The sequence below is a fragment of the Poeciliopsis prolifica genome, unplaced genomic scaffold, assembly GCF_027474105.1.
Source record: "Poeciliopsis prolifica strain line A6 unplaced genomic scaffold, Auburn_PproV2 SCAFFOLD014, whole genome shotgun sequence".
Taxonomy (NCBI): Eukaryota; Metazoa; Chordata; class Actinopteri; order Cyprinodontiformes; family Poeciliidae; genus Poeciliopsis; species Poeciliopsis prolifica.
Genome location: NW_026562389.1, coordinates 1,366,807 through 1,393,114, shown reverse-complemented (window position 1 = coordinate 1,393,114; position 26,308 = coordinate 1,366,807). Strand labels below are relative to the sequence as shown.

Sequence of the window (26,308 nt, the reverse complement as noted above, 5' to 3'; positions counted from 1 at the left end):
AGTTCTCCATAAACATACAACTAATAAAAAATCAATTTTTACTCAGTGAAGTTGCATATTGACCTTTTTTCTGCATCCAGAGCTCAGTGCTCAAAAGGTGTAGCTCAAGTACTTGAAGAGAAAATAGACATGAAGGAGCTGCATTACATAACTGCTGTATTAGGAAATTTATGTATCTATTAAATAGTGTCTATTATTTTAAATAACCATATGTCTTAGGATTTTTAATGTAAGGGTGTATTTAGTTGGTGGCCCATTTAACATTTTTATTCACCAGTTTGGAACTATAGGTTATGAAGATTTGGAATTTTTTATTATTATTGTTTTTTTGTCTGAGAGTGAAAATAAGCAATTGTGCCACTGGGAAGAATGAATCCACAAATGCTGAAAGTTTCAGTGCTACTTGGCCCTCCAGTGAAACACATTGATTAAGTGCATAAATCGTTATAAGTTAATAATAGCTGATTAAACTGCTCCAGACATTTTTCTGTGTAAGTTAAATAAGTGTTTCTTGAGTCAAAAGAAATAAAATATTTGATGTGCTTTCTGTGTAGTATAATAAACAAATAAATAAATAATGCCTGTTAATTAATGCATCAGTTATATGCCAACGCTTGTAAAATGGACAATTTGGCAAATCCCAAGGTAATCTTTTGCATTTACATTTTATTGCTCCAGCTCTTAATGACAAATAACAAAACCTTAATTTAAAAACTGACAACTGAGAGCAAAAACGTAACGGTCATTGCAACCCACAGACTCCTCTTGTCCCTTGAGCCAATGATTATCAATTAATCACTGCAGGTCATCATTGGGTCATATAAATTCTCAGGGGAACATCTAATCACACCCAATATGTACTGGGTTCATCCAGTCCTGTGATTAAGGTTCAGACTAGTCAGACTGTCCAGAGGGAGCCAGTCAAGCGCTTTGGCAGCAACAGTGACATGGCGATGGTGCAATGCAGGAAAAGTCTATTTTTGGAGCTGTTGAGCAACAGAGCTGAGACCATGGTTAGAAATGGAGGGTGTGTAGATTATTTAACGGGTTGCTTTCAGTTGTTGATTATGTCTTCAACAGGTTTATACTCACCTTAGTTTGTGCAGCACATAAATTGAATTTATCCAGTCATTTCTTTACATCTGTTGGATCTAATTGGCTTGAAGCAATGTTATCAAATATGAAACATGACAACTACAACAGATGAAACATGAGGGTACTAGACTGAAACTGTTTACAAAACGCCATTATAGAGGTGATTAATATGTCCAAGGACATCTAATGAGCCATAAAATTAAATCTGATCCTGTTTTAATCTGGTACATCTATCATAAATTTGTTCCAGCAAAATAAATTTCCATTAGACCTCTTTTTTATAGCATATTAGATTCACTGACGTTTGTGAAAGCTAAAAACGCATACTTCTTTAAAATAAGCAAAAGAGGCTATAGGTCTTTTAAACTTTTAGTGAAACTGATATATATATATATACATTACATATGAATCTGCATATCAAATTGGTAATGTTATGTAATTCAAGCATTTTTTTCTGCTAATTTTAAAGAAATTCTAGTATTACATCAGACCAGCAGAAAACCAAAGTCACATTTTTTGTTCAAACAGTCTTGAGCAATGAAGCAATTCTGATTTTAAAAAAATATTTTGAATACAGTGAAATATCAGTCTTGGTACTGTATATTACATAAATTCAGCATTTGATGTAGGCAACTATTGCATAAATAATTGAATGCTAATGAAACCTTGTTGTCTTTGCTTCATGACCAGCTAATAAAAAAATGGGAAAGTTGCAGCCATTGTTGTGAAGCTCTACAAAATTTTTATCAACTTTGTTTCACAGTCCTGTCAAGGCTGGGCGTATTCCTGTAGCTTGTGCATACATTTCGTCCTTCCACTACATTTTTCCATCATATTCCTTGGCTAGATCACTAGCAATGATCGCCTGTGGCTAACACCCCTTGTTGTTGGTGTCATTGATGGAGAAGTCAAGTTAACATCACTTTGGTGAACATTTATGTGAAATATTCTTTATTAGTCTTGCATTATTCCAAGTACTCCAAATACATTACTTTCTATGTAACAAACCTATGTATTAGCTAGGTTTTTTTTTTTTTTTTGCTATCTCAGCAACAGGCTGTTGAACGAGTGAAGAACTTTAAATTATAAAGTAGACGAAAGCTGGCGAGAAGTGAAATTTTATGATTTTACTACAGAGCTCCCAGAGTGTCAAGCTTCCAAAATGCACTCACCCCAACCGCGTGAGTGGTTGAGCTTAATTTGATGGCCCAGGCACAAAGCTCTCATTCAAGTGTGTAGTGGAGCATTTATGCTCTGATAGCAGCAGATTCTCAGCACAATGCTGGCAATTGATAGAACACTTGATAATCATTGTCATCTTTAGCCCATACTGGCATATTCACAGGTCTCTGACAGCTTGTAAATGAGGAGCAGGGTCAGTGTCCGATCCCATTCAGAGGATGTGTTGCCAAAAAGTCAATGAGGCCGAACAAAATTCCGACAAATGCTTCACTGCGTAAGAACTGAACACATGTTCCGCTGTGCTGCACAGAGCCAAAACAATTTCAGATGTGAAAAATAAGATATAAAATTGTATGTAATCTGCATGATGATGCTCAGAGTTAAAACTGGGTATTTAATGCCAGATAAAATTTGTATCTTAACTGCCAAATTTCCTCCTTATTACCCTTAACTAATCAGAGACGTGCACAAAAAAAAGATGCAGCACTTCTCTATTGTTTCGCTTGTAAAACTCATTAAAGCATAGTTTTTGTTCAGCAATGAAAATTCAAAAGTTAGACTTTGCGGCTTGTGGCTTTTTACTGTGTCACGTGTCAACACACCTCTGAGTGTCGTGACGTCAAACTGTGGAATACCAGCAATGCAATAATTCCTGTCTGCAGTCACTGTTTTGAAAACATATGCTCAGGAAGGTTTTACTAACTCCATACAGAAAGGGATAAGCAAACTGAGCGCGTCTCAAAATGGATTGACATTTTGAGACGCGTTTACAGTAAACCAGTACAGCAAAGTCATGAAGAATGACTAAAATTAAAAAATCATTTTTGTTAAATTTGGCATGACCATGACAACACATCTTTCCTACACCTTGCCTGTTACAACTCTTTGAAAAAGCGTGCATAAAATGAGTTATAATCATATTTAATCTCCCTTTGGGACATATAAAGAATATCTTGATTGAATTTAAATGTTGGCTTTTATCATTAGTACAGTTTGAACATGACATTACATAAGAGTTTCCTGAAATGTGTCATTGATTAGTGTATTTAACTGGAAAATGGCAAATGATTGTCTCCGTCAGGTCAGTTTTGGGAATAATTAAGGAAGTAACGATTGCTGCCTGTAAATAATGACGTCCTGTTTTGAAAACTTGCTTTCATGATGTTCTTACCAACTCCATAAATAAAGTGATAAGCAAAAGGAGCAATGGATGACAGAATGAGGTTGAATAGCTAAAGGACTTTTATAGGTGTATATATAATGCAAATGAAAAACCTTTTTCCAAAATCCAGAAATTTAGTATATTTTGTGCATTGTACATGGAAATGCCATTTTATGTAGGCATGCATCATTGTATTATAAGTATTTTTTTTAAAAATTATAATTACTTAAACTTAAGTTTTCTTTTCCTATAAGCTAAAATCACCAAAATAGTCAGAAGTTAACACTAAAATCCCTGACCCACTTAATTTGGAATTTTTGTTATTATAAAATAGCTTCACATATTATTTTTTAAGGTCCATAAGTTAATCATGTTAATATTTTACCTAAAACATAGCAAACATTTTTCAGCCGCGTCTCTAGAAGTTGTGACGTCTAACTGTGGAATACCAAAGATACCTACCTAAAGGCTATTGTGCTAAAACGTCCTGAGGAATTCACAATGGACCTCGCAACAACCAAAAAAAAAAAAAAAAAATGAATCCAACTGATAAGAGAAAAATATGTCTACACAGTTCTAAGAGGTCATACATTAATCTTGGTTTTAACATTTTGAGCATTGTTACTCAACAACCTACATTTTGTGTAGAACAGACAATATGTTTTCACCTGCTATTGTCAGCTTATTTGGGGACAAGTTATGATTCCTGTAACTATCAATCTGGTAATTAAGGTATCATAAAGAAGAACGAAGCTGATCGTTCCAACTGTTAGTGAGAGTCACCGTTACCAGATGGTGTTAGAGTGAAAGTTGCCTGTGGTAATGGATCACTGATATTTCTGTACATTCCCATCTGTACCTTCATTGAGGGGGGAAAAAACTGCCTTGGCGATGCCTGCATTCACAGCAGACATCGCCATTTGGAGTACTGGTTTTTAACTTTGTATTAATGATGCAATAAAGCACAGATGGTGGCCTATAATCCAGCCTAGCTGATTGATGAATGGTTGCAAATTTCTTTTTTTTCTATGCTGTGAACAATGAAAAAGGAAGATTTGGAGTTTTTATATTCCATTCAAATTCACAGTGGTATTACATCTTGTTTATTTAAAAAAAAATCTTAAACTTACATAATTTACACATCGATGTGTGGAAATATTTATATAAAATTCTTTTTTTAACTGTTACTGTGGTAAAGTAAATAGATGGCAGCTTACTCATTCTTTTATCAAAAAAGCAATGCAAATGAGATACATATAGCAAGATATTCTTTTTGGCAATAGACAATGTAAAAAGCATGGCACATACTTTTGCATCAAGTGTTTTTAAGGTTTGTTCTCTTATCTCGATGATGGGTTTTGCGCTTTCAGATTTTGTCTCATTCTTTTCCCATACAGTTAACATCTGATTTGAACACTCAATCTTTTCTTTGCTGTAATTTTGACCTGTAAATCTCTTGTAAATTCGGGGCACATTTAGAAAGCTTTGTCACCTTGACTATTATTTTCATAACACACGCAATAACTACAAATTCTGAATAAAATTTAAATCTAGTCCATTCTAACACACGAGTCTCCTTTTATTTAGCCATTTCATTGCAGGGTTGCTGGTATGTTTAGGGCATATTTTGCATGTTGACCAAAATTGTTCAAGGTTGTCTCATCTGAGACCTATTTTTGCACATGCTTTGTGTCTCCTCCATCTATGGCGACAAACTGAAAAGGGGTATTCTTATAGCCTTCTTTAGAAAATGTAACAATCTTTTTGCCACTCTGTTGTGAAAGGTTATATTTATGGGGTATATGATTACTTATTTAATTTATGATTCTCCAATGTCTGTCTGAATGTGCACAGCTTATGTTCTGTTGCTACACCATGCGCAGTTCACACTGAGCTTTAATGTACCAGTTTTTTTATGAATTAATCCCCTCCTCCACTGTCTTTGTGCCCACTTTAAAATCAAAGTGTCAGAAAAACCTCTCAACTCAATGAGTGAGTAATTTTTTTTCTCTACTTAAACATTCTTCACATTTTACAGAATGGCCCTTGAAACCGCCATGTTCCTATTAGATGTGGGAATCTAATTACAAATATCTGATTTGAAAAGGAGGGAATGAGTTAACCTTTTGCTGAAATGCCACTGCATTACCATCTGTGAATGGCAAGGAGGAGGACCAGGCTCGAGGCATTTCCACAGCAACATGCTGACTGATGGGCAGTTTTCCTACCTCAGGGGAATAATTGCATGAGGTTTAGTTTTTTTGTCAGTCTGTGAGACTTTCTTGGCTGTTCACTATCTAAATATGTAAGATTTTTATTCCAATGTAATAATGGATTGACTTGAGATTCTAGGTGCATTTGTTGGGATTGATTTATTCTCTGGTTAATCTGCTAATGAACAGCAATTTGATAATGTGATTAGTTTTCATAGAAGCTGGAACGATTTTGTGTTGCCAGTTTTATGTGCCTTCAGAGCTTTTGTCATGTAAAGCATTGCATACATAATGTTTTTGTTTTGCAAGCAGCAGGAGTTGCAGCTGTCATGGTATTGCTGCAGGGCTAAGCTGGACCCATCTCTGCAGAGGGTGTTGAGCCTGTGTTCTCAGGACAATCGATCTGCAGAAAATGAAGAAAAGTACTTTGCTAAATGTCAGTACACATGAAATCAATATATACTTGTGCCGCTGTGTAATCCGGCCCCCTCCCCCTGAGCCCCAGCTACATAGACAGAGTGGTAATGTAATGGAAAAGACTGCCCTGATTGGAGTATGATGTGATATTTTTTGGATGGAAACTGTGTGCTTACAAGCTGGGGTCACAGATGTTGATAGGTTAATGCTGTTCTAGGACTTTATTGTTGCTATAAGTTATGATGTCAGCTGTGTTGGGGAACATATTGTTGTTTCAAGGCTGCTGTGTCCTTCCGTCACAGCTGCATTTACTTTTATTGTTCATAAATCACCTCCTTGTTCTGCTGCTTCTACACTGTCGCTCCTCCATCTCGTCCTTGTCTTTACTGATTTTTATCTTGCTCAAAAGACTTATGAACAACCTCCAACTGTTTCGCTCTCCATCTCTCCCGCTTCTCCCTGACGCTTGCTTTCTTTATTCCTGTTGTTTGGAAGCTCAAATTTTCCCTCAGTTGACTTTTTTCCTCTATGCTCTGGTCTCACGCAGGTTGCAGGATGAGTCGTGACAGCTTACAAGTGTTGAGCAGAACACGGGGCAACAACAGTTATGCAATACCACACACTGGCACATGCATTTGCACTGAAACATACTGTGTATACTCAGCTTGTATGTGAGATGGGTTTAATAACATGGTCTAGGAAACAAATGAAGAATTTTTTTGATACATTTTTAAAGGGATGTTCTGATAAAGATTCTCTCTCATTTTAATCAGATGGCTGATTAAGATGAGAGCCACTGTGGATGCAGAGTCCTTGTCTGAGTCTTCATTCGAGTTTTTTTATTTATTTATTTAATTTTTAATCTTTTAATGTTTCCTTAGAATATTATCTCAATTTGAGTTGCATCTCATCCTCTTGTCAACTATGTTTACAACCAGAGAGCCTACCTGAAGAGCTTAGTTATTGTGTGCATGTTTGTTCACCTCCAGTTAATCTTGTGTAGATAAAACTTCCAGGAAGATTTGTTCTCCTGCTGAGTCATTTGCTTTTAAGGTTGTAACATATAACAACTAGTACTGGAGTTATGCTATGTGTAGCTTCATTTGCTACACATAGCTGTAGCTGTATTTGGAAGTGCAATTGTCAAAGTAGGTCACATGACAGAAAGAAAACTGTGTCATGAACATCATCAAACAATAAAGGACATCCAGCCAGATTTGGAAAACTCAGAACAAAGTGATCTATACAGAATCAATGACCACTTTATTAGATCTCCATTTGTGGTCACGTGTTAGCACAAATAGAGACTCGGCAAGTCGCAGAACTCGATGTGGTTAGTTTCCCTTGATGTAATCAGAACAACCTATATTTTGAGCCAAGGATCAAGATCCTAAGGAAAGATGACTTTAATGACTTTGCGTGTGGCATAGTTGTTCCTCCCAGACAGGGTGGTCTGAATATTTTATAGACTGCTGCTCTTCTCAGATTTTCATGCACAAGCACATATTGGGTTTCCAGAGAACGGTCTGTATAAGAGGGAGTTGCGGTCATGTAAATGCATGTCCATGTCAGATATTCAAGGAGAATGACTAAACTAGTTTGAGATGATGAAAAGGCAACAGTGTTGCCTTTCATCATTGGTTAAAGCAGTTAACCAATGCTTTAACCAAAACCATTGGTTTTTGGATAAACCAAAAACCAATGGTTTTTGAGGTAGTCCTCAGTAGTTTACCACACTGAGGACTACCTCTGTCAGTTAAGAACAGGAAAGTGAGGCTCTAATATAATCCTGCTCACACAAACTGGACAATATCAGATAATAAAACTGCAGCCTGGTCTGATAATTCAGATGTTAGGCTCAAGGTTGGGACTAAACAATGTGTAAGGAATCACCATCTTGCCTTATAATAATCGCTCAGATTGATACATGTGGTATAATGGTGTAGGAGATTTTTTTTGGCACACGTTAGGCCCCTTAGTACCAATTGAGCTTCACTTAACCACCACAGCCAACCACGGCCCTTCCTTTCTGACAGTTCCAGCAGAATAATACTCCATCTTACAAAACTCTATGTAAATACAGACCAAAATCTTGGAAGAATGTTTCAGAGAACATGTTGAGCCTGTACCACAAGTAATTAAGGGATGTCTGCAGGTAAAGGGGTCCAACTTGATACCAAACAGGTGCATCTAGTGAAACGTCTTTGAGGCATGTAATAGTTGTGAAAGGAAAAGGAAAAAGACAGTGACTGTAAAAATGCACACATATCAACATTTTGCATCTTGTTGGTATGGCTGACCTGATTGCAAACATAAGACCAGCAACAGATATCAAGATCTCAGTTTTGTTAAGAGTTTCGTTTTATGAGTGAACTCTGTTCACCTTGTATTTTCTTCTGCCTGAGGTGTGAAGTTCAGTGACTTAACTGCATACCTCCCACCCAAACTGACACATGCCTGTCTTAAGTTACCACACAGCCCTGATATCTACCACTCATGATGGTTTAACTGAAATGTACCAGTTTAGACAGAGGGTGGTGAGGTGGCTGGACATTTTGGCAGCAGTTAAGAAGCTGGTGACGCGTATGCTAGGCAGGATGTGTGCAAGAAGCAGCGCTGGATCCTGTTTTTCAGACCACAAAGACTGGAACTTTGGCTTTCAATGAGAAAACTCAGACCCAACCTGGGAGTGGTAACTCCAACCTCGACTTTTAGCATCTTTGCCAATTCCAGTCTCATTCTGTACACACTCTTAGAAAGAAGTACAAAGTCCGACATGCAAAAACAGATTCCAACATATGCAGAGTCATCATGTGTAAAACCAGAATTATCCATGAGGTTGCTGCAAGGAAAAAAGGCATCCAGTTTAACTGGTTTGGAGAAGCAAACGTGCCTTCATAAAACCCCCGCTTGCTTTCGTCACACATGCGTCAACTATATGTTTTATACTTGGATGCATTTACTGGAACAAAAATAAATAAATAAAAAATACATTTTTGCATTGTTGTGTGGTTTAAAATTTCATGGTTCATGGACTGGCATGCAGAAGCCAGAGACAGACTAGTTTTTCCCAGAGTCATAAAAACAAAACAGACTAACATAATGAACAGGAGAAGTTGTTGTCATGACAAAGGAAGGCTGTAAGAAAGATCAGGAAAGTGTGTTCTTGTTACCGTATACACTCTTCTGTTTATGCAAATTGTGTTTGTGCAGACCTGTTCCTCTGAATGAAGCCTTAAGAGGATCATTAGGTTTAGCTTACTGAGTACAACGGGCACACCTATTACAGAGTCAGGACATCCCACTAGCGTGAGGGAGGAGGGAGGAAAGGAGAGAAAGACGATCAGCAGCAAGTCAAGAGAGAGTAAGAGAGAAACTGAAGAGACGCTATACTGTTTTCTTTTTTTATACTCCCTTCCTCCTTCCTGAATTTCCTCCCTGGGCAGAACAGACAGGCAGAGACAAACAAGAGAGACAAAGAAAGGAGAAGGGGTGGCGAGGTGGCAGAGCTGAGAGTGTGAAAGCGAACCTGTGAGTGTGACTGACTCTCTGTGTGCAACATGCTCTGTCATGCTGCTGCGACTGTGGCTGCCTTCTCCAACCGGCGTCATTGGCTTTCAGGAAAAGGAATGTTTACGCTAAGAATGAGTTCCTGAACCAGTTCACCATGTGGATGTGGGACAGTAATTTCCAAGCCTTCGCAGGAAGAATCCCACGGAAAAAAGAGCAGCGGCTGGAGAGCTTAGTTGGTCCTGCCGGGTGGCCGCCTGCCTGTTGGCACCGCTGACACTTTCACTGAGAAACTGACTTCATGCAAGGCTCAAGTCTTCATACTACAACTTCAGCTTTTTTCTCTCTTTTTTTATGGATTCTGCTGTGCTTGATTATTATTTTTTAAAAGATTGCCTTTTGAGAGACAAGTAGGAACTTATTCTAATGATGGGACCAAACAAAAGAAGCAAGAAGTTCTGTACTCAAGGACAGGTCTGAATGCATCACATAGGAGAACTTCACACAACTATGGAACACTATATCATGTTTAGGGGTCTGCAGATAGCATGGTGCAGGACCTATAGATAGGAGACTTTAATTTATAGAAGAAGAAGGGCTCCAAGGGTGCGGGGCATTCCTGACACAGCTCTGGAATGAAGCCGGGACAGTCTCCAGGTGTTCCCTGTGACAGGTCCATGATGCACCTCAGTCAGTTTCCTGTTAGACGACACTCGTGGATATGGTAAGTTTACAGCAACAAGAGTCCCACAAAAAAATACTTTTTGTCCCACAAAAAATACTTTTTGTAGGACTCTATGGCGACTTCTTGCTTTAATTGTATGCACAGCGCTTCCTCGTGACTTGCCTATCCCTGTTTTCCTTTTATGTTTTTCCCAAGCACAGCTCACATGTATTCAAGAAAATTTATTGTTAAATGGGCCAGACATTTCCTGTCATTTTCACCCCACACTAAATGTTCTCGTTGATCCATAAACTCAAAGGCAGTTCAGAAATGGCAAGCAAAAGCACACCGTGGTGTTGTAATGCAACAGCACACTGGTGTCACGGAGCGGGGGCGGCAGTAGGATATTTAGTTCATGTGTTTTCACACTGTTTTGACTGTCCTGCGTTGGTTTTTCTTCCTAAGGCTGGTACATATATACTGGGAGTAGCTGTCTTTCAGCTGTGTTGTAAACTGGGCGGGACGCAAAGCAGCCAGTGACGTCAGATGGAGGGGATGTTGGGACGTGGATATTGTTTGTATTCCTAACATGGTTTTTCCAGTGAGTTTAATTTTTACAAAGGGTTTTCAGCGATGTGTCATTTCCTTGAACAAGTCGATGCTGTTCCTGTCTCACGCAGCTGTCAGCTTTTTGTCCTAACTGGTATAAACTTCTTTTACCTGTTATTACTGTCCGTAAGCCTTGTGCCATAATTTCCTGTTATGTTTCTCCTTAGACTCAGACACATCTTAAAGTACACCATGTGATGCAAATTTACTTTCCTGATTTGGTTGGGCCATCTGTTCATCTTGCAGAGAAGGGCATATACAGTTTTGCCAGTTATTGGATTGAAGTGTTTACATCAAGCTGAGCAGATTGCGGCTTTAATATTTTATACGGCATTGTTTATTGAATTTTCCAGCTCAGAGCTATGGTAAGGAGAGTGGAAAGCATAAGCATGGCCAGCCAGACCCACCACAGCACACAGAAAGAGACAGAAAGAGAGCTGGCCTTTTATTATGGAAGCAGAGTGCAAGTAAACTTTTAATTCATAAACATGGAATTATTTTATTTCAACATGCTGGTTTGCTCTTGCAGGTATAACCATTGGTTAAAGTCACCAATAACAACTCTAAGATGTAGTTACCAGTCAGCAGAGGTGGGGCCTGACAGGAGGGAGAGCTTATTATGTGAAATCGACTTTTTTGAGCTTCACATTATGTTATAATGACGTCTCCTCATCAGAAACATGCCTGGAGTATATGGCCTTATGTGTTTGAGGAATTCTTAACTATCCCATTGCAGCAATTCAGAGGTGCCCAAACTCTTACTCCCACAAACCTAATGGAGGAGCACTGTTGTGATGACAGTCAGAAAGAGTAGGAACTTTTCAAAGAGACAGATGCCAAATTTCAAAGTCAAATTTCTTCTAAGTTATGTTTGATACATACTTTTTTATACAACTGAAAGTAACATAGTTACTTGATGCTTATATGAAATGTGCCTGGAAAATATATAGTTGGAAGAATTCTAACTCAGAAGAATTCTGAGTTCTGCAAATAACTACAAGTTATTTTCAGTCTAGTTGGCAGTAACTATTCAGTCCTGTTAAAAATTTCAGATGCAAGCATTTGTCTGAAAAACTGAATATTGGGCTCTCAGACTTTCCTTCAGACTTTGGAAAATAATTTTTTCTACACAGCAAATCTATTAGCCTTGTGCCTTTTAGATCTGTGTGTGCAAGTGAAAAAAGGAGCTCTCAGGAAGACTTGTATTATTCATTGCACCTTGATAATGGACCCATCCTTTACTCTCTGTCAGACCTGTGTTGTTCTGTGCGGCACTAAAAGGAAAGGGATCATAAGGACTACAGTAAGACAGAATTTATTTCAGTTTAAAGAATGCTTTTGTATATGCACTCTTCTGCACATAAATATGCAAGGTAAAGCTTTTGAAGGCTAAAAAAAGAAACTATTGCAGGGGCTGTAAAGTTCAGATGGCCACAACAGTTGTCTCTGAAACACGTTGCCCACTCTGTGTCTCAACAAGCCTCACAACAGTAGAGCATTGTAGTTATTTTTACACTCAGCTTTGAATTTACTTTATCTAAATTTGATCTTTTAGGCCACTTAAAAGTTTAAAACAAGTACATTGAAGAGAACAAAATCAAAATATTAACACATGAGTCAGCTGATCCCAACTGGGTTGTTTTCATATTTTGTCATATGTAATGAACAAGGATTGTGGATTAACTAAAATACATTATACATGCCCAATATCTGATGCAGACATTTTTTATGCGAGTTCAAGATTTAAAGTTTACTTACATTTGGTTACCTCTTGTTTAAAATCTAAAATAATACAAAGATAAACATGATCCTTCATTCTACTATGAATACAGAATCTTTGTAACAGCTTCAGATTTATTAACATTGACTCCTAAAACAAATGAAAACATTACATCAGCAAAAGGACTGCTAATGCTCTTTTATATGCATGCAGTTTACATGCACATAAACTGCAAGTAAACTTAGTAGTTTACATGCTAGTAGGGATAGCAGCATATAAACTGCTGGCTAATTTGAGCCAAATTTAATTAAAACGATATTTTCAAAAACCACCATTCACTAGGGAGTAAAATTAGACAAAGCATAATACCTTCTAAAAACAGAACAAAATAACTATGATACAAGCCCTTTTGGATTTCATCTGAGAACTTGAAGACTGCAGGTCATTGTTCTATGCTCCCCATGTACACAAACAAACAGGCTTTGGGGACGGTGGTTAGTTTGGAGCATGTGAATGCCAAATGGAAAGAAAAAGGTCCATTTTGGGAAAAACCAATGTTATTTAAAGATTTCTAACAAGCAAATGCTTTACACTCCAATCTAAGACAAGTATCTGTTCTCATTTTTGTACGTTTGTTCTGGCTACAGCATCTGCAGTAGTTTTCTAGGCAGCCTTCTATGAATTTTGTTAATACATTTTTTTTCAACAATTCTAAACTGTATTTCAAAGAATCTCTGTTTACTGGCTTGATGTAGAGTTACATGTGTAGCAGCCATAGACTCTGTACCAGTTGCTGTTCTGTGGCCACCGACTTTCCTTGTTGGAATTCAGACTTTACAGAAATGCTGACATTTTGTTGTATTTATATATGGCAACTTGAAATATCTGATTTCTTATTACTAAGAAAATGTACCATTTGCCATCGAGATTATTGGGAGAAAGAAGAAGCTCCTAATTAGCATCCAACTATTCGCCACTCAGTGTATTGTCATTGCCATTGTCAAACCATTTGTACTTTGTCTGACATTTGATACGCTAAAATATTTAAAATCCTGCCAAGCAAAATTCGGAGATAGATTTTTAGATTCCATCTAAAAATTATTCAGCCCATTGAAACGTTTTACTTGTAGATACTTTCAAGACCACAGTACTACTTCCTTTCTCACTACAAAATAAGAGTTCCAAACATAGCTCTTTATAAAATGGTTTCCTAGTAATAGATTGCACACAATCATGTTGATATCAATTAAGTAGCTCTTTGTGAGACTGAATCCTCTTAGATAAAATCTATGATGTTTTAAGTCTTGCAAAATTTCATTCTACAAGCTCTCATTACACCCCTAGAACAGAGAACTAGTATTTAGTTTACAGGTTTCATCAGACACAGGAGCAGTTACCTTCTTTAATGTACTAATTTCATGTCATCACTACAGAAATTTACAGCTGGTTATTAGTAGGATGAAAATGGAAAGGCTGATGCTTAATAATATTAAAAAAAGATTCAGAGTTACTACAGTCTCCATGAATAATGCAGATGCACACTGGCTTTTAGTTATGTTGTAACAGTTCAACCCGCATTCTGACACTGGGTGTTGCCTCCAGCTGAGCAATGAACAAACTGAGATGTATGATTGCCTAAACTTCATTAAACACTAACCAGAAAGGAGATGAAAAGTCTGTGTAGTAATCCACTTAAGTGAATCCAGTGCCTCAGAGAGCAGGGAGAGGGAAAAGGAGAGGCTATATTTAGAACAAAGATTGCAGATGCTCTGCTTCACGATTCCTCTCTCTTCCCGTCTTCTACTATTTACTACAGTCTTGTAGCATGATGTTTGCGATGTGATAATTTGCTGTATGCAAGGTGTTTAAGAACTTCAGATTTTATTTTCTCTACTTCATTTTTCCCTCATCCTTCTTTGTTTCTGGTGGCCCCGGCAGTCGCTACCTCAGATGTATTTTATCTATTAGATAACAAGACGCATGGATTTTTTATCTCATTTCTTTGATGCTTCTCCCATGGTGTGTTGTCATTGATTCCAGCTCCGATGAGTTAGCCTCAGCTGGGTTTTCGGTTGCTTTCCATCACTCCGACTCATTGTGTCGTAACTGAGGCAGAGATTCTAAAATGTGCTGTTTGGGGACGTCAGAGACTTTCTGTCGGTTTTCGGGAGATGCACTCATCTGTCATCGTTTTCCCTTCACTCTGTGAGCTATGAGCAAGAGTGTATGCATGTGTGGGAATGAAATACAGGTCTGCTGCTCACTTCCAGCATCAATCTCTGCCACCCTGCTGTGCCGGGGAGATTCTGCCTGCCTTATGCAGTCTTATTAAGGGTGCTAGCAATTCACCCCACTTGAAAAGGCCACACAGTCTAACACTCCTTTTTTTCTCCACACATTCCTTTTCTCAACACTTCGTTTTCTCACATTAGTCCTGCTGCTTTGCTCTTGTTCACAATGAATGAAAGTACTCGTGCACATTACAGTAACAATTAAACTACAGGAACAAAACCTGACTGAAAAACTTGTAGTAACTACATTCCTTTGACAATTGAGTTTTGAGATTTTGCATATTTACATATATATGTTTAATACACTAACTTGTGGGGGATTTTAGTTTTGATGCATCTTGTAAATAATAAGAAAAAAGATGTTTCAATATTTGATCTGCTGATTTCGAGTCAGAGCTTAACGACCACCTCCCAATTTTTGACTGACAGGTTGGGGATCTTAATTTTCTATTTTATTTTTCAACATAAGTGGGTCTGTCACTAATTAATTATTAAAGCATGTCAAGTGTCCACCCTTTCAAAATAATATTTGTATGGCATTTCAACCTCAGTCAGTCAGATTTTAGGCAGTAAGGCAAAGAAAGCTTCTGTTGGTTTGTGTTCCTCAGTGTTGCAGTGTTAAATTGATTTAGAAAATACTTGAAGCATAACAAGTATGCCCCTGCTGATGTCACTTCTTGTAACCTTTTTTTTTTCCTTTTGGACTTTGATTCATTCCCTGCTTTGAACTAATAAACAATCAGCTCACCATTTCACACTTAGTTCTGCACTCCCACTGATGGTCATTTCTTTGTTTGTCCAGTGTTATTTATATTTTAATTCATACGAGTAGTGAGTCAGTTATTACTGGCATGCCTATCCTTCCTCTCTGTCCCAGCCTTCTGCTTGCTTCATCATCCAATTTGTGTGTCACACATTGCTTCTCTTGGATTTCACATTGTGTTTTTGTGCCACCTATTTACACTACAGTAGATTTCCCCTTGTTTTTCATCTTTGTCACTTCTCATGTGTTCCATGAGACCTATCAGATGAGCTCGTTCTGCACCTCAAGCGTGCAGAATGAGAATTGTCCTCATTCTCTGTTATCCTCGGTCGGTGTGCCAAAAACAAGCTTTGGCAGACCAGTGTAGTCCAAACACACGCAGCATTTGGATTATGAAGATAACTGAGCGTATTATTTTATTCATCTCTCTGAATAAAATAAGCTGACCTTTGTGCATATTTGTCATCAACAAAGTGATACAGCTGGCATTTAGAAGTATTTACTTTTGCATTACTTATTTTGCTTGAAATTAAAGGAAAGTGCATAGGTTGTTTCCTCTGAATTCACTCAGGAGCGCACTTTAATTCTTACAGCCACTCTGTTTTCACTTATCATAATTAATAAACACAAAACACTAAGACATCAGTTGAATGTGCTATAGCAGTATGAGTGGTGCTAATGGGCATAACTATATGGCACTATAGTTACATAACTGCCTCACTGGAGTGCATATGAAATGGACACAAGGGCTTCAGTTCCAGACAAAGACCCCTAGGGGGCTTTGGGATCATTTTAAATACCAATTTCATTCCAATTTTAGTCCCCTTACTTGCCACTCTCTCTGTCTGCAAAGCAGCTGCTGGACAGGGTATTCAATCATGGTCTTATCTGCAGGAGGGAGGCAACAAGATGGACAGATCAATAAGAACACATTGTGGACACCAGACGCTGGAGGATGGGGGGTTAGCTGGTGGTTCGTCTGATAGCTTGGTATAAATCGAAAGTAGGTGTTACAAATGTTGCTGTTAATTAGAGGAGAAAGTTAAAAACTTGAATGTTATATACACTTCCTTGGCACCTTCTTTGGTAAACTTGTACGTTTGCTTGTTAATGCAAATATTGAATGAATCAGTAAAGGGCAGCAACACATTTAGACAAATGTGGTAAAGATGACTTTAGAGCTGATTTTCAAAATGGGAAGAAATGGGATTTAAGCCACTTTAAACATGGCACCTTTATTGGGATTTTCACATCAATCATCTCTCAGAAAGAGAAAATATCCATCCAGTGAATAATGCCTCAAAATGGGCAGACTCATTCAGGATGATTGAAAGGCAACAGTAGGATAAGTGGTGTAGATAATGCATGGATGGAAATACCATAAAAGCATCACAATACATTGTTTCAAAATTTGTAATTAGTGTACAACAATCCAGTCCAAGTGTGATGAGTACATGGATTGTGTTTTCATTGCAAAAAGGTGAGCTTAATGTCCCACGACAAAATCAAAATGCTTCCTTTTCAAATTTATTTTTTGACAGATTAAATGTTTCATTAATCACAAACTGTCTTAAAGTCAGTGTCCAGTGACAGCATAGTGCTAAACCAAACATACACCACTGCATTAATTGAGAAATATTATTACGTGACTCCCCTTTTGTGTTAGAAATATCCCTGGCAAAATGTATTTTACCTGTAACATATTTTTATGTTCTTGTTAACCTATATTTATTGGTTAAAAACAACACTTCGTTTGTTATCTGACTAAAAAGGGATCAAATTTTCCTGACATTTAAGTGTGCTGATGGAAAATCAAAAGAAGCCATGAGATATCCTTACGGACCAGCACTGTCTGTACTGTCCGTCCCCATTTGTCTCGAGCCCAGATGGTTTCAGGTTCCTTGTATAAAACCAAGCAGTTTCCTATGGTTAGATGTTTTTTTTTCAGTTGTAAAGAAATGAAAAGATTTTTTTTTTGTTCTTTTTTAAAGCAGTGTAAAGGCCTAGGCCCTGGGGTTTTCATTAAGATAAACTTTGTATGACGGGTGTCTGTGTCACTCCCTGCTTTTTGTAAGACGGTGAAATAGAGAGGCTGGACCTGCTTTGATTTTTTTATTTTTTATTTTAGAAGCCTCAAGCTTGAACAGCAACGCCCATTAAATGACAATTTCTAAACAGTTGTTGACTTCAAGAAATCGACTGATTCAACACGTATTTGTTCAGCTGTTTTCTTCTTTGTTCTGCCACCTCTCTTGTGATGCAAGTTTCAGAGATGAAGCCCAAAGCATCACAAATGTAAGGGGAATTATCTCTTATAAGAACAAAAACACTGGCATGACACTGTGCATTTTCATGAGGGAATTGCTTTTGACGAAGGTGGGGATTAGGATTGCCATGATGACGACAGCATGTACGAGGAGGCACAGAAAAAGATTTAAAAGGCTTAGGCTTGTAGAGGGTGTCCCCTCACTTACACACACATACTTCACCGGATTTAGAAATATTATGGACTTTTGCTAGCTTGTAACTCCAGCTTATGCTCATACACAAAATTGGATGGTTTGACTTTGAATTTAGCTGATTCCGCTGATCATTGGTTCATTCCATTTAAGTGCTGTAGATTTGATCTTTTTATGGTCAATTTTTAGCTTGCATAATTTTCTTTATCGTTGTGACTTTACTTGACTGATCATAATTGTGATTCCCTGTCCAATACAGTAGGAGAGACTCTCACATCGCTTGGTGTTGTGTGCTACATAATATGGATGGATGGACACTGAACAACTGCATTTATTATTTGAACTAGATGAACATACAGATATAAGTACATGTTTTATTTTTGCAGTATTTTAGCATTTTTTTCAGCTTTTTGTTCTCCAAAATTGAACGGCATTGGGTTGAAAACATAACAGCTGATTGGTTCTCAATGTTGCTCAGTTTTTCTGTGTGCCTTCACATTATACTAAATCCCTCCAGCATAATGCAAATAATGGATATGACATAACTAAAATGATTATATTACAAGTGTGCATGGAATATATTAAATATTCCAGCTACCCAAGTAGTCTCAGTCTAGTTTGTCACATTAGGCTTTACTAAACATTACCAAAATGAACACTGTCACAGGGTTTTAATAGACTTTGACAACATCTGCAGTATTTTTTTTCTGGCCATGCAAAATGTGATTAACCCTGCTGAATCTCATGCAAGCTTCTTATTGAGTGTCACAGGGATGTCCCTCAGTAAGAAGGGGAACATGCCTTCTTATTTTTTGTAATGTTGGAGCATTATTTAGACGGTAACATGTTTTCAGTCGAGGCAACCTCTAATTTTTTCTGATGAAGATCATTCTGTAATGGGTCAATTTTATCATCTGATGCAATTTTCTGTCAGAAAACCCTGAGCTTGTTGATGTCAGTTTGATGTTGTCCACATACCAAAATACTGTTTCAAACTATGTGCACTCTGGCATAGAAACAGTACTCGCTGATGATTGTAGCCTCATTCAGAATAACGCTCCCTGCCTCACAGTGTAAAAGTTGAGATAGTTTTAGGTAGTATAACTGGCCAAATTTCAGGTCCTTTTCAGTGCTTACAAACCCATTCAACATAATAAAATATCCGTTCCTGTGAGGACACACGATTTACTCTGTCAATCTGTCCATCCATCCATCCACTCTCACCCCAGGATGGGTCGTGGGCTGCAGCCTAAGCAAAGACCCAGACTTCCTTCTCTCCAGCCGCTTTTGCCTGTTCCTCTGTTTTATCTTCTCATGTCAAATGTTGTTTTTTTTGGAAAGCCATTTGAAAGCATTGAATACACCAGTCTCTGTAATTAATCGGTAGAATGTTACACTCATTGAAATGCAGCAACATTTTAATATTATCCTAATCTATTAAATATGAATGTATAACTGGAATCTTCACTGTTACTTTTAGCTCACATTCTTATTACTTAAGGTGGACAAATATCAAATCGACCCATTCCATTTGCCTCCTCACTGAAGGGGGTACAGCTGTTAACACAACTGCAGAGTCGTACTTATTAAATTGCATATCAGATCCCAGAATATTTCGTAAAATTGCTGTGACACTGGTACTCTGCATGTGTTTTGAAGAACAGCCTAATCTGGATTACATGTTCAGGGCATTCTTTGTGCAAGGTGGTAGGGCATCCCCCCCTGCACACAGCCTGTAAATATGTGGCCATATGCAGGTTTCACACGCCGAGCAGCCCAATGATGTCATCACAGTTTAATGAAGGATTACTCTGACATCACAGGGGCCGCTGCCAACTTAAACCTATTAACTTCACCATGTGCTTGAGGTGCACTTGAGCTGCAACTACGTGTGCATTTGTGCGATGGAAAAGCCTCTCAGGCAAAATGCTCAAGTCCACGATTGTGTTTCCTGCTTTCACAAGTTTCTAATTTTCCCAAAATTTACTCTTTAAATATTTATTTAAATATATTATTTCAAGTTTATAATCTGTCAGTTTGATCAGAAAATATGATAAATACAGAAACACATAGCCAATACATAAAGGTGATTTAAAAAAAAAAAAAAAAAAGTTGGCTTGCCAGAATCCAATAAACTGATTTTGAAAAGTGGAATTTCTGACAAATATTCCTGGCATTTGGCTTTTAAGTAATCAGAGGTATTTCTTCAATCTTCTATTAAATTTTAATATGATTTCATTCACTCTGTTGTGCCATTAGAGAAGCAAGCAGACATGGGATTGGGAAGAGTTAAACTGTTCCAGATTATAAAACCACAAAATGTCATTAAAGTAGATTATGAAGCCTTATGCTTTCAGAGTTGGTGGTGTGTGTGACTTCTGTTGGTGTACCACTGTTTAAACGTTAAAATGGCTGTGGGATATCAACACCCTCCTGCTTACACATTAACAGCAGTTACCCGCCAGCAAGGAGAGATGTTTTTCTTCTTTTGGCCCCTGGACGCCGTGTTGAACCTGGGGACGCAAATCCTCAAGTCTGTGGGGGGATTTGCTTTTGTATTCCAGAACATTGCCTTTCGAGTACATTCTGTACTGAGGTGCCTCGCTAGAGGGACTATAAATTGCAGCCCGTTGGGTTTTGTTTCTGAATAATGATCACACATAACACTGGATTATCAAAAATAAAATTGTCAAGCTGGTTTTGTTATTTCTTCTGTGGATCTGACTCTGAGGTCTACCCTGACACAAGTGGTTTTGTGCTTGTAGCACTGATTTCTCCATGCCGGTCACACTACATGCTTTTCTAATTCATTCAGTCCAGCATCTCTTCAGCTTTAACTCATCACGACTCTCGCTCCCTTCTACTCTCACTCTCTCTCTCTGTCTCTTTCTCTCTGTCTCTTTCTCTTTGTATTGCCATATTCTCACCAATTGCAGAAAAATGTGTAAGCACTTCAAGAACACACATGTGTGCCATGACTAAGAGCTTTTGTTGGATTGATATTCAGCTCTCCACACTTCTCTACACTTCTCATTCTGCAGTAGAGGTGCGTTCTATTCTTCTTTGTGCTTGGCTGAGTCTATGAGACGAACAGCTTAAATCCGCTTTGTGGCCTTTGAGTCAGCGTGATGTATAAATAGAGTTCAGGTAAGTCATGGACTATATTGTGCAATATTAAATGAATGTTGTTAATAACTAATTTGTTGGCCAAACCCAATGTGAAATCCTGCCCCACAATGCTTTTCATCATCATAAACAGATTTCCCTTGCACAGTCAACCCTGATTGTATAACTTCGGTTGTTCCATCCTTGACCCTGTCATTCTCAATCTCTCATAACACAATCTTCCCTCATGTCCTTAGCAACTGAGGGCTCATTGGTTGTAACTTCCTACCTGTCCCTTTTGAATTCTGCCATAGCAACCACATTATAAACATGAATCCAGCAGAGGGACTATGAAGGCAGGCATGGAGCGTGACTCTATCTGAGGAATTGCTCCTTGACATACATATTAGCAGCCCATTTTAAAGTGACAAAACTTTAAATGAGAGCAGTTCCTATTTTAAGTAAATGCAGTTTCCCTTGAATTTCAATTAGCTTTCAATTGTTCCCCCTCTTCAATCACGTCACATTGGCTTATTTACATACTCAGCAGACAAACATGCAATCATTGTAATCATATTCAGGCTTTTTGCAGTGCCTGCAGTGTTGCCAAGGGCTCTGAGTCTCTAAACAGTAGTTACTTTACCTATTTCAAATAGTTCAATGCGGTGTTTTCAAAATTAAGAATTTATAAACTTGCACACATCTATCATTCATGTAATTTGAAAGGCTGGTGCGTAACCTTTCACCTAAGCTGCTCAGCTGGTGTGAAAAGGTTTCAGTTTTCAAATCCAGTTGTTCTGCTTTCATGGCTTTAACCCATTGGGAGTCTGAGTGACGACAGTCGCCTGGCACTGCGTCTCGGCACGTCAGTACAACCACCAGTCTGTGGCCGACTCGGCAGCAGGGCAAACTTAGGCATGTGTCCCAGAGTGTGTTTGTGTGATGATCTGTGTGCGTTTAACATGCTGTGGTGAGGTTTTTTTCTAATACTTGCTGTTTACCAACTCTTGTGTGGTTTGTGTGTGTGTGTGGTCAACTTATGTGTTCAGATGTTCAGGAAGTATGGAGAGCGTTGTCATCATCTGTCTGCATATCTTTGACTTTGACAGCCTTCCCTGTCCACGCAGGAGTTGTTGTCACATGCTGGCTGCTTCTGTCAGAGCTGAGGAGGAGCTGGAGCTCCGAGGAGATTTGCTGCTCTGCGTGTTTGTGCAGCTGTGATGCTCCTGGTTTGGGCTGTTGCTCACCTACATCTGAGTTTTCTCTATGGAAACGATTGCCACCTGCTGGCAGCTCAGAATGAAACTCTTCAGGTTCTATCGGTTTAGGTCCGATGGATGGACGCAACTGTGACAAATAAGACCAGTTGGCATTAAGTAGTTCTGATATTATTTAGAGAAAAGAATCTTTCTCCTGATCATGTATTGTTGCTTATACCTCTTAATTTGACAAATTTTATGCTACACATTTTTCTAATAAAAATTTAAGCCTGTGATCTAAATCTGAAATGCTCTGATTGCGAACCAAATGATTCTGATGTTTAATGGAGCAATGTTGCCCCCTGAAGGTACAAAAAAGCTATTACCGGCTCATCTGAGATGCTTCATCTAAAAGTGTATGTAAAAGCTGACTTGTTTTCTTGGATCTCAAAAATATTTTAACCCTCATCATAAATCAAGAATTTAAAATGGTTTTGGTGCAGGTTTTTATTCAACAGTTAAATTCTCACGGTCCAAAAAACTTCTAAAACGTAAATATATAACATGATCTAATTCCAGTTTTTTAAAGTAAAGCATATTTACCTTCCATCCAAGATTTTCAAAAAAAGTTTTATTTAGATTTTTGCTCAAATTTTAAGCAAGAATATTTTTAAGACCTTTTAAAATTAGAATTATTTTTATATGCTGTTTGCTCATGTTGCACCTTCTTGAAGTTCTGTTTTTATAAAGTAACACAAGTACGACTAGTAGTTATAAGCGGGTCACTCATTCAGACTATTTGTTTGAGTAAACCTGGAGTCAGCTGCTTCCTGCTGACAGTCATAAGGTTTTAAATCTCTGATCCTTACAAGACATCATTTCCAGCTAAGTGTGTCTTTCTTATACGCGAGAGAAAGGTGTAGGAACTTTTTAAGATACCTGACTAACAGTGTATTTGACTGACATTTGTAGAAGTGCTGGCGCTAAAACAACTGCATGCATCATACAGCACTCTGGGACATCCTCAGGCATGTCAGCCGGAGGTGCTTGAAATAGTTAAAAAGGGGTGATTTTATAGGTGAACTGTAAATTTTTCAAATTTATTTTGCTTTCATGTATGGAACCAGTCAACATTTAGCACGCATCACATTTTAGAAACATGATTAACTTTTGGTGTGGGCTTTCAAAACCTTTTTCTTTTTTTTTTTTGGTAATTTCATTTTCATACCCCTGTAACAATTATCATGCTGATAAAGCCTTGTAAGCAGAAGATTCCACCGAATATGTTTGCACCAAATCTATAGTACACCACTGAATGTGATTTCTTTATCAATACCTACTATTAGTGGCTGTGTGAGAGAAAATCTAAATTAGTTTGCTTTCCCTCTGTACTTTGCTCCTCCCTTGTCTGCATCTTTCTCTCTCTCTCCATATTTCTCCTTTTTTTTCTGTTTTAAGTCACACCCATTCTGATCCCTCTCTTCTCCTGTCCTCACACACCTCCCTCCTGTCAAGTTGGGAAGCTTTAACAGCTTTTTCACTCCATCTATTCTTCCTCTTTTGTCTGAGCCTACACACAAGTGCATGTGCTGTATAACTCATTTAAGAAAAACATGAGTTTGCCTGTGAACTCGGATTATCTGTCATTGGAGAAGATAGCTCGTTACCGCCACGCCTGCTCCAATGGTTCACCCTACGCCACGAACAAGCCCATCGACATCAAACCTCGTGCTCGGAGAGGGTATGGCTCCTCACCGAAACTATTTGCAGGAAGGTGTGTTGGTAAACAGACTTTAATCTGATTTCTATCTGCTGTTGAGCTATTTCCTATAACATCCTATAACATGCAGTATAGTTGGAATATGGCTTTTGGTCGCATGTGACAAGTTGAGATTTGGTAACTGAAATAAAAGAATGAGAATCGAAGAACTCGCTCATCGCTTTGTGCTTGTATTCTTTCGGTTCAAATATGCCCCAAACATATTTGTGTGTTTGTATTACTGGTATTTATCTGCACAGTGTGTGTGTTTATGTGTTCTCTGTCTTATCAGAAAATATGCTGATAAATAGTTCTACCTGGACAACACAGAACTGGAGCGGAGAGTTGTGTAAACGGCCGTTGCTTGGTGGCTGCAGCTCTGCAGTTTTGCTGTTTGCTTTGTAAAACTCATCGTGTTGGCCTGAAGTGCAGGTCATTTTTTTTTCCAGGATTATGTTTGTGTTCCATAGTGCTTTGTGAGGAAAACAAAGTATTCTCCAAGCTTTTGATAAAGCACAGCCAAATATATAATAATTGAGAGATAAGCAGGTTCCAACAAGTGACCATGTGTTCACTAATGAGCAGAGGCCAGGCTAATCATCAGACCACTCTGTGTCCATTAAAGCTCAAAGATACATTTTAGGAGCTCATTATGCCTGTTTTTTCTTCATCATTTCTCTAACATGTTGTCCACAGTCCCAGTAAGTGGCTGTCATTCGATGTTCCCTCTTGCCTGTTTTCTATGTCTGACATAAATAATCGCCGGTATATGCACCTGCATAGCATTTGGATGCAGCTTTATTGGCAGGCGGTTCCATACATACAAATATGGATGTAATCTGGTCAATAATGTTTACCAGCCATCTGTGCTGTCCCTTTTCTAAGTGCTATTTATTTCAGCCTTTAATGGATATGTGTGTGTCTGGCTCTTGGAGGAGAAAAGAAAATCTATAACTTTCTCAATTACTCTGTTAACTTAGCCCATGTCTCTAGGTTTATAACAATAACTAATTGAAACAGTAGGTGGCAGTAATGTGTTTATGTTTTAACAAAAAAAACAACTGTTGTCTAAAGCATTTTAAACTCATTAGGTTTTACTTATTAGATTTTTAAAAAATTATTTCTATGTAATAATTAGTTTATAATGTACCTAAAGATTTTTTGAAGACTTTGTTGAAAAGTTGTACATATAATAAAGTTCAGTGAGCATGATTCAAAAATTATGTTATACTTGATGTTATCTGTTTCTTTTGGATTTAACGTTTCAGAATTGATAAGAATGTAACACCGGTAATTTTAAAATGCTAAAATATTAATATTTTCAGTTTTCTGGACAGCTCCTGATGAAAAGAGATTATCTTTGCATGGCTTAAAACCTCCAGCAAAAATATTTCATAACTGACCTGAAGGAAACGTAAAGGAGGAAAAGTCAAATCTAGTGTTCACAAGCACTTGAAATGAGATGAAAAACAGTTAACGGCTAATGTCTCAAATATAAATCAATAAATAAATTTTGTATTTTTAACGTCATGAGGTATCTTATGATGAATTCATCATTTCTAGAAACAATATTGCATGTACAATATTCGACTCGTCTTATAACCGTGCAACCAGTAGGTGGCAGTAAAGCATCTTCAATGTTAAAATATTCTTTATGTGAATGTACCTGTGTTGAAAAGTTTGAAGAGTGTTGTTTTTACTGTATTGCTTCACATTAAATGCAGATTACATGTTGAATTCAGAATTGTGCTCCTGGAATTTTAGACCCCTGTTTCTGAGCTGTGTTTAACCCTCTCAGGCTCAAATTACTTGCAAAGTCTAGCTAAGTAGCACTGAGCTGTTGCAAATCTGCAATATCTGCCTGGAGAGGGCTAAAGGTACTCATTTAATCTTAATAAAGTGCTGTTGCTATTTCAGAAAATAGCAAGACTGCTCATTCAGACACATTAACATATTTATTTCCAGTCTGAAGAAAGATGAACCTGAATTTATGAAGCTGTTTTTTTTTTTGTTTTTTTTGCTTCGTGGATCTATTTTATAAATACCAACTATGTTTCTGACTGTGATGCATTGTCAGAAACTCCACAGTAAATGCAACGTTAATGTCACAGTGCACTTGTGGAAATTTTATTAGGTTTTTTTAATTCACTATAAAACAAC

General features: G+C 37.8%; 1 protein-coding gene across 5 annotated transcripts in view; it reads left to right on the top strand.

Annotated features, from left to right (window-relative positions):
* The window catches only part of pde4d (phosphodiesterase 4D, cAMP-specific), a 190,699-nt gene that overhangs the window by 130,955 nt on the left and 33,436 nt on the right, over nt 1-26,308 (top strand). Inside the window, exon 1 of one of the 5 annotated variants that reach the window (XM_055039687.1) lies at nt 9,283-10,303. The exons of 3 other annotated variants lie outside the window; for them this stretch is intronic. In XM_055039687.1, the coding sequence (XP_054895662.1) occupies nt 10,215-10,303 (89 nt within the window). In that variant the 5' untranslated portion in view covers nt 9,283-10,214. Of the gene's footprint in view, nt 1-9,282; nt 10,304-23,703; nt 24,131-26,308 lie in introns of those variants that run through there. One more of the 5 variants, XM_055039690.1, reaches the window with a different exon arrangement.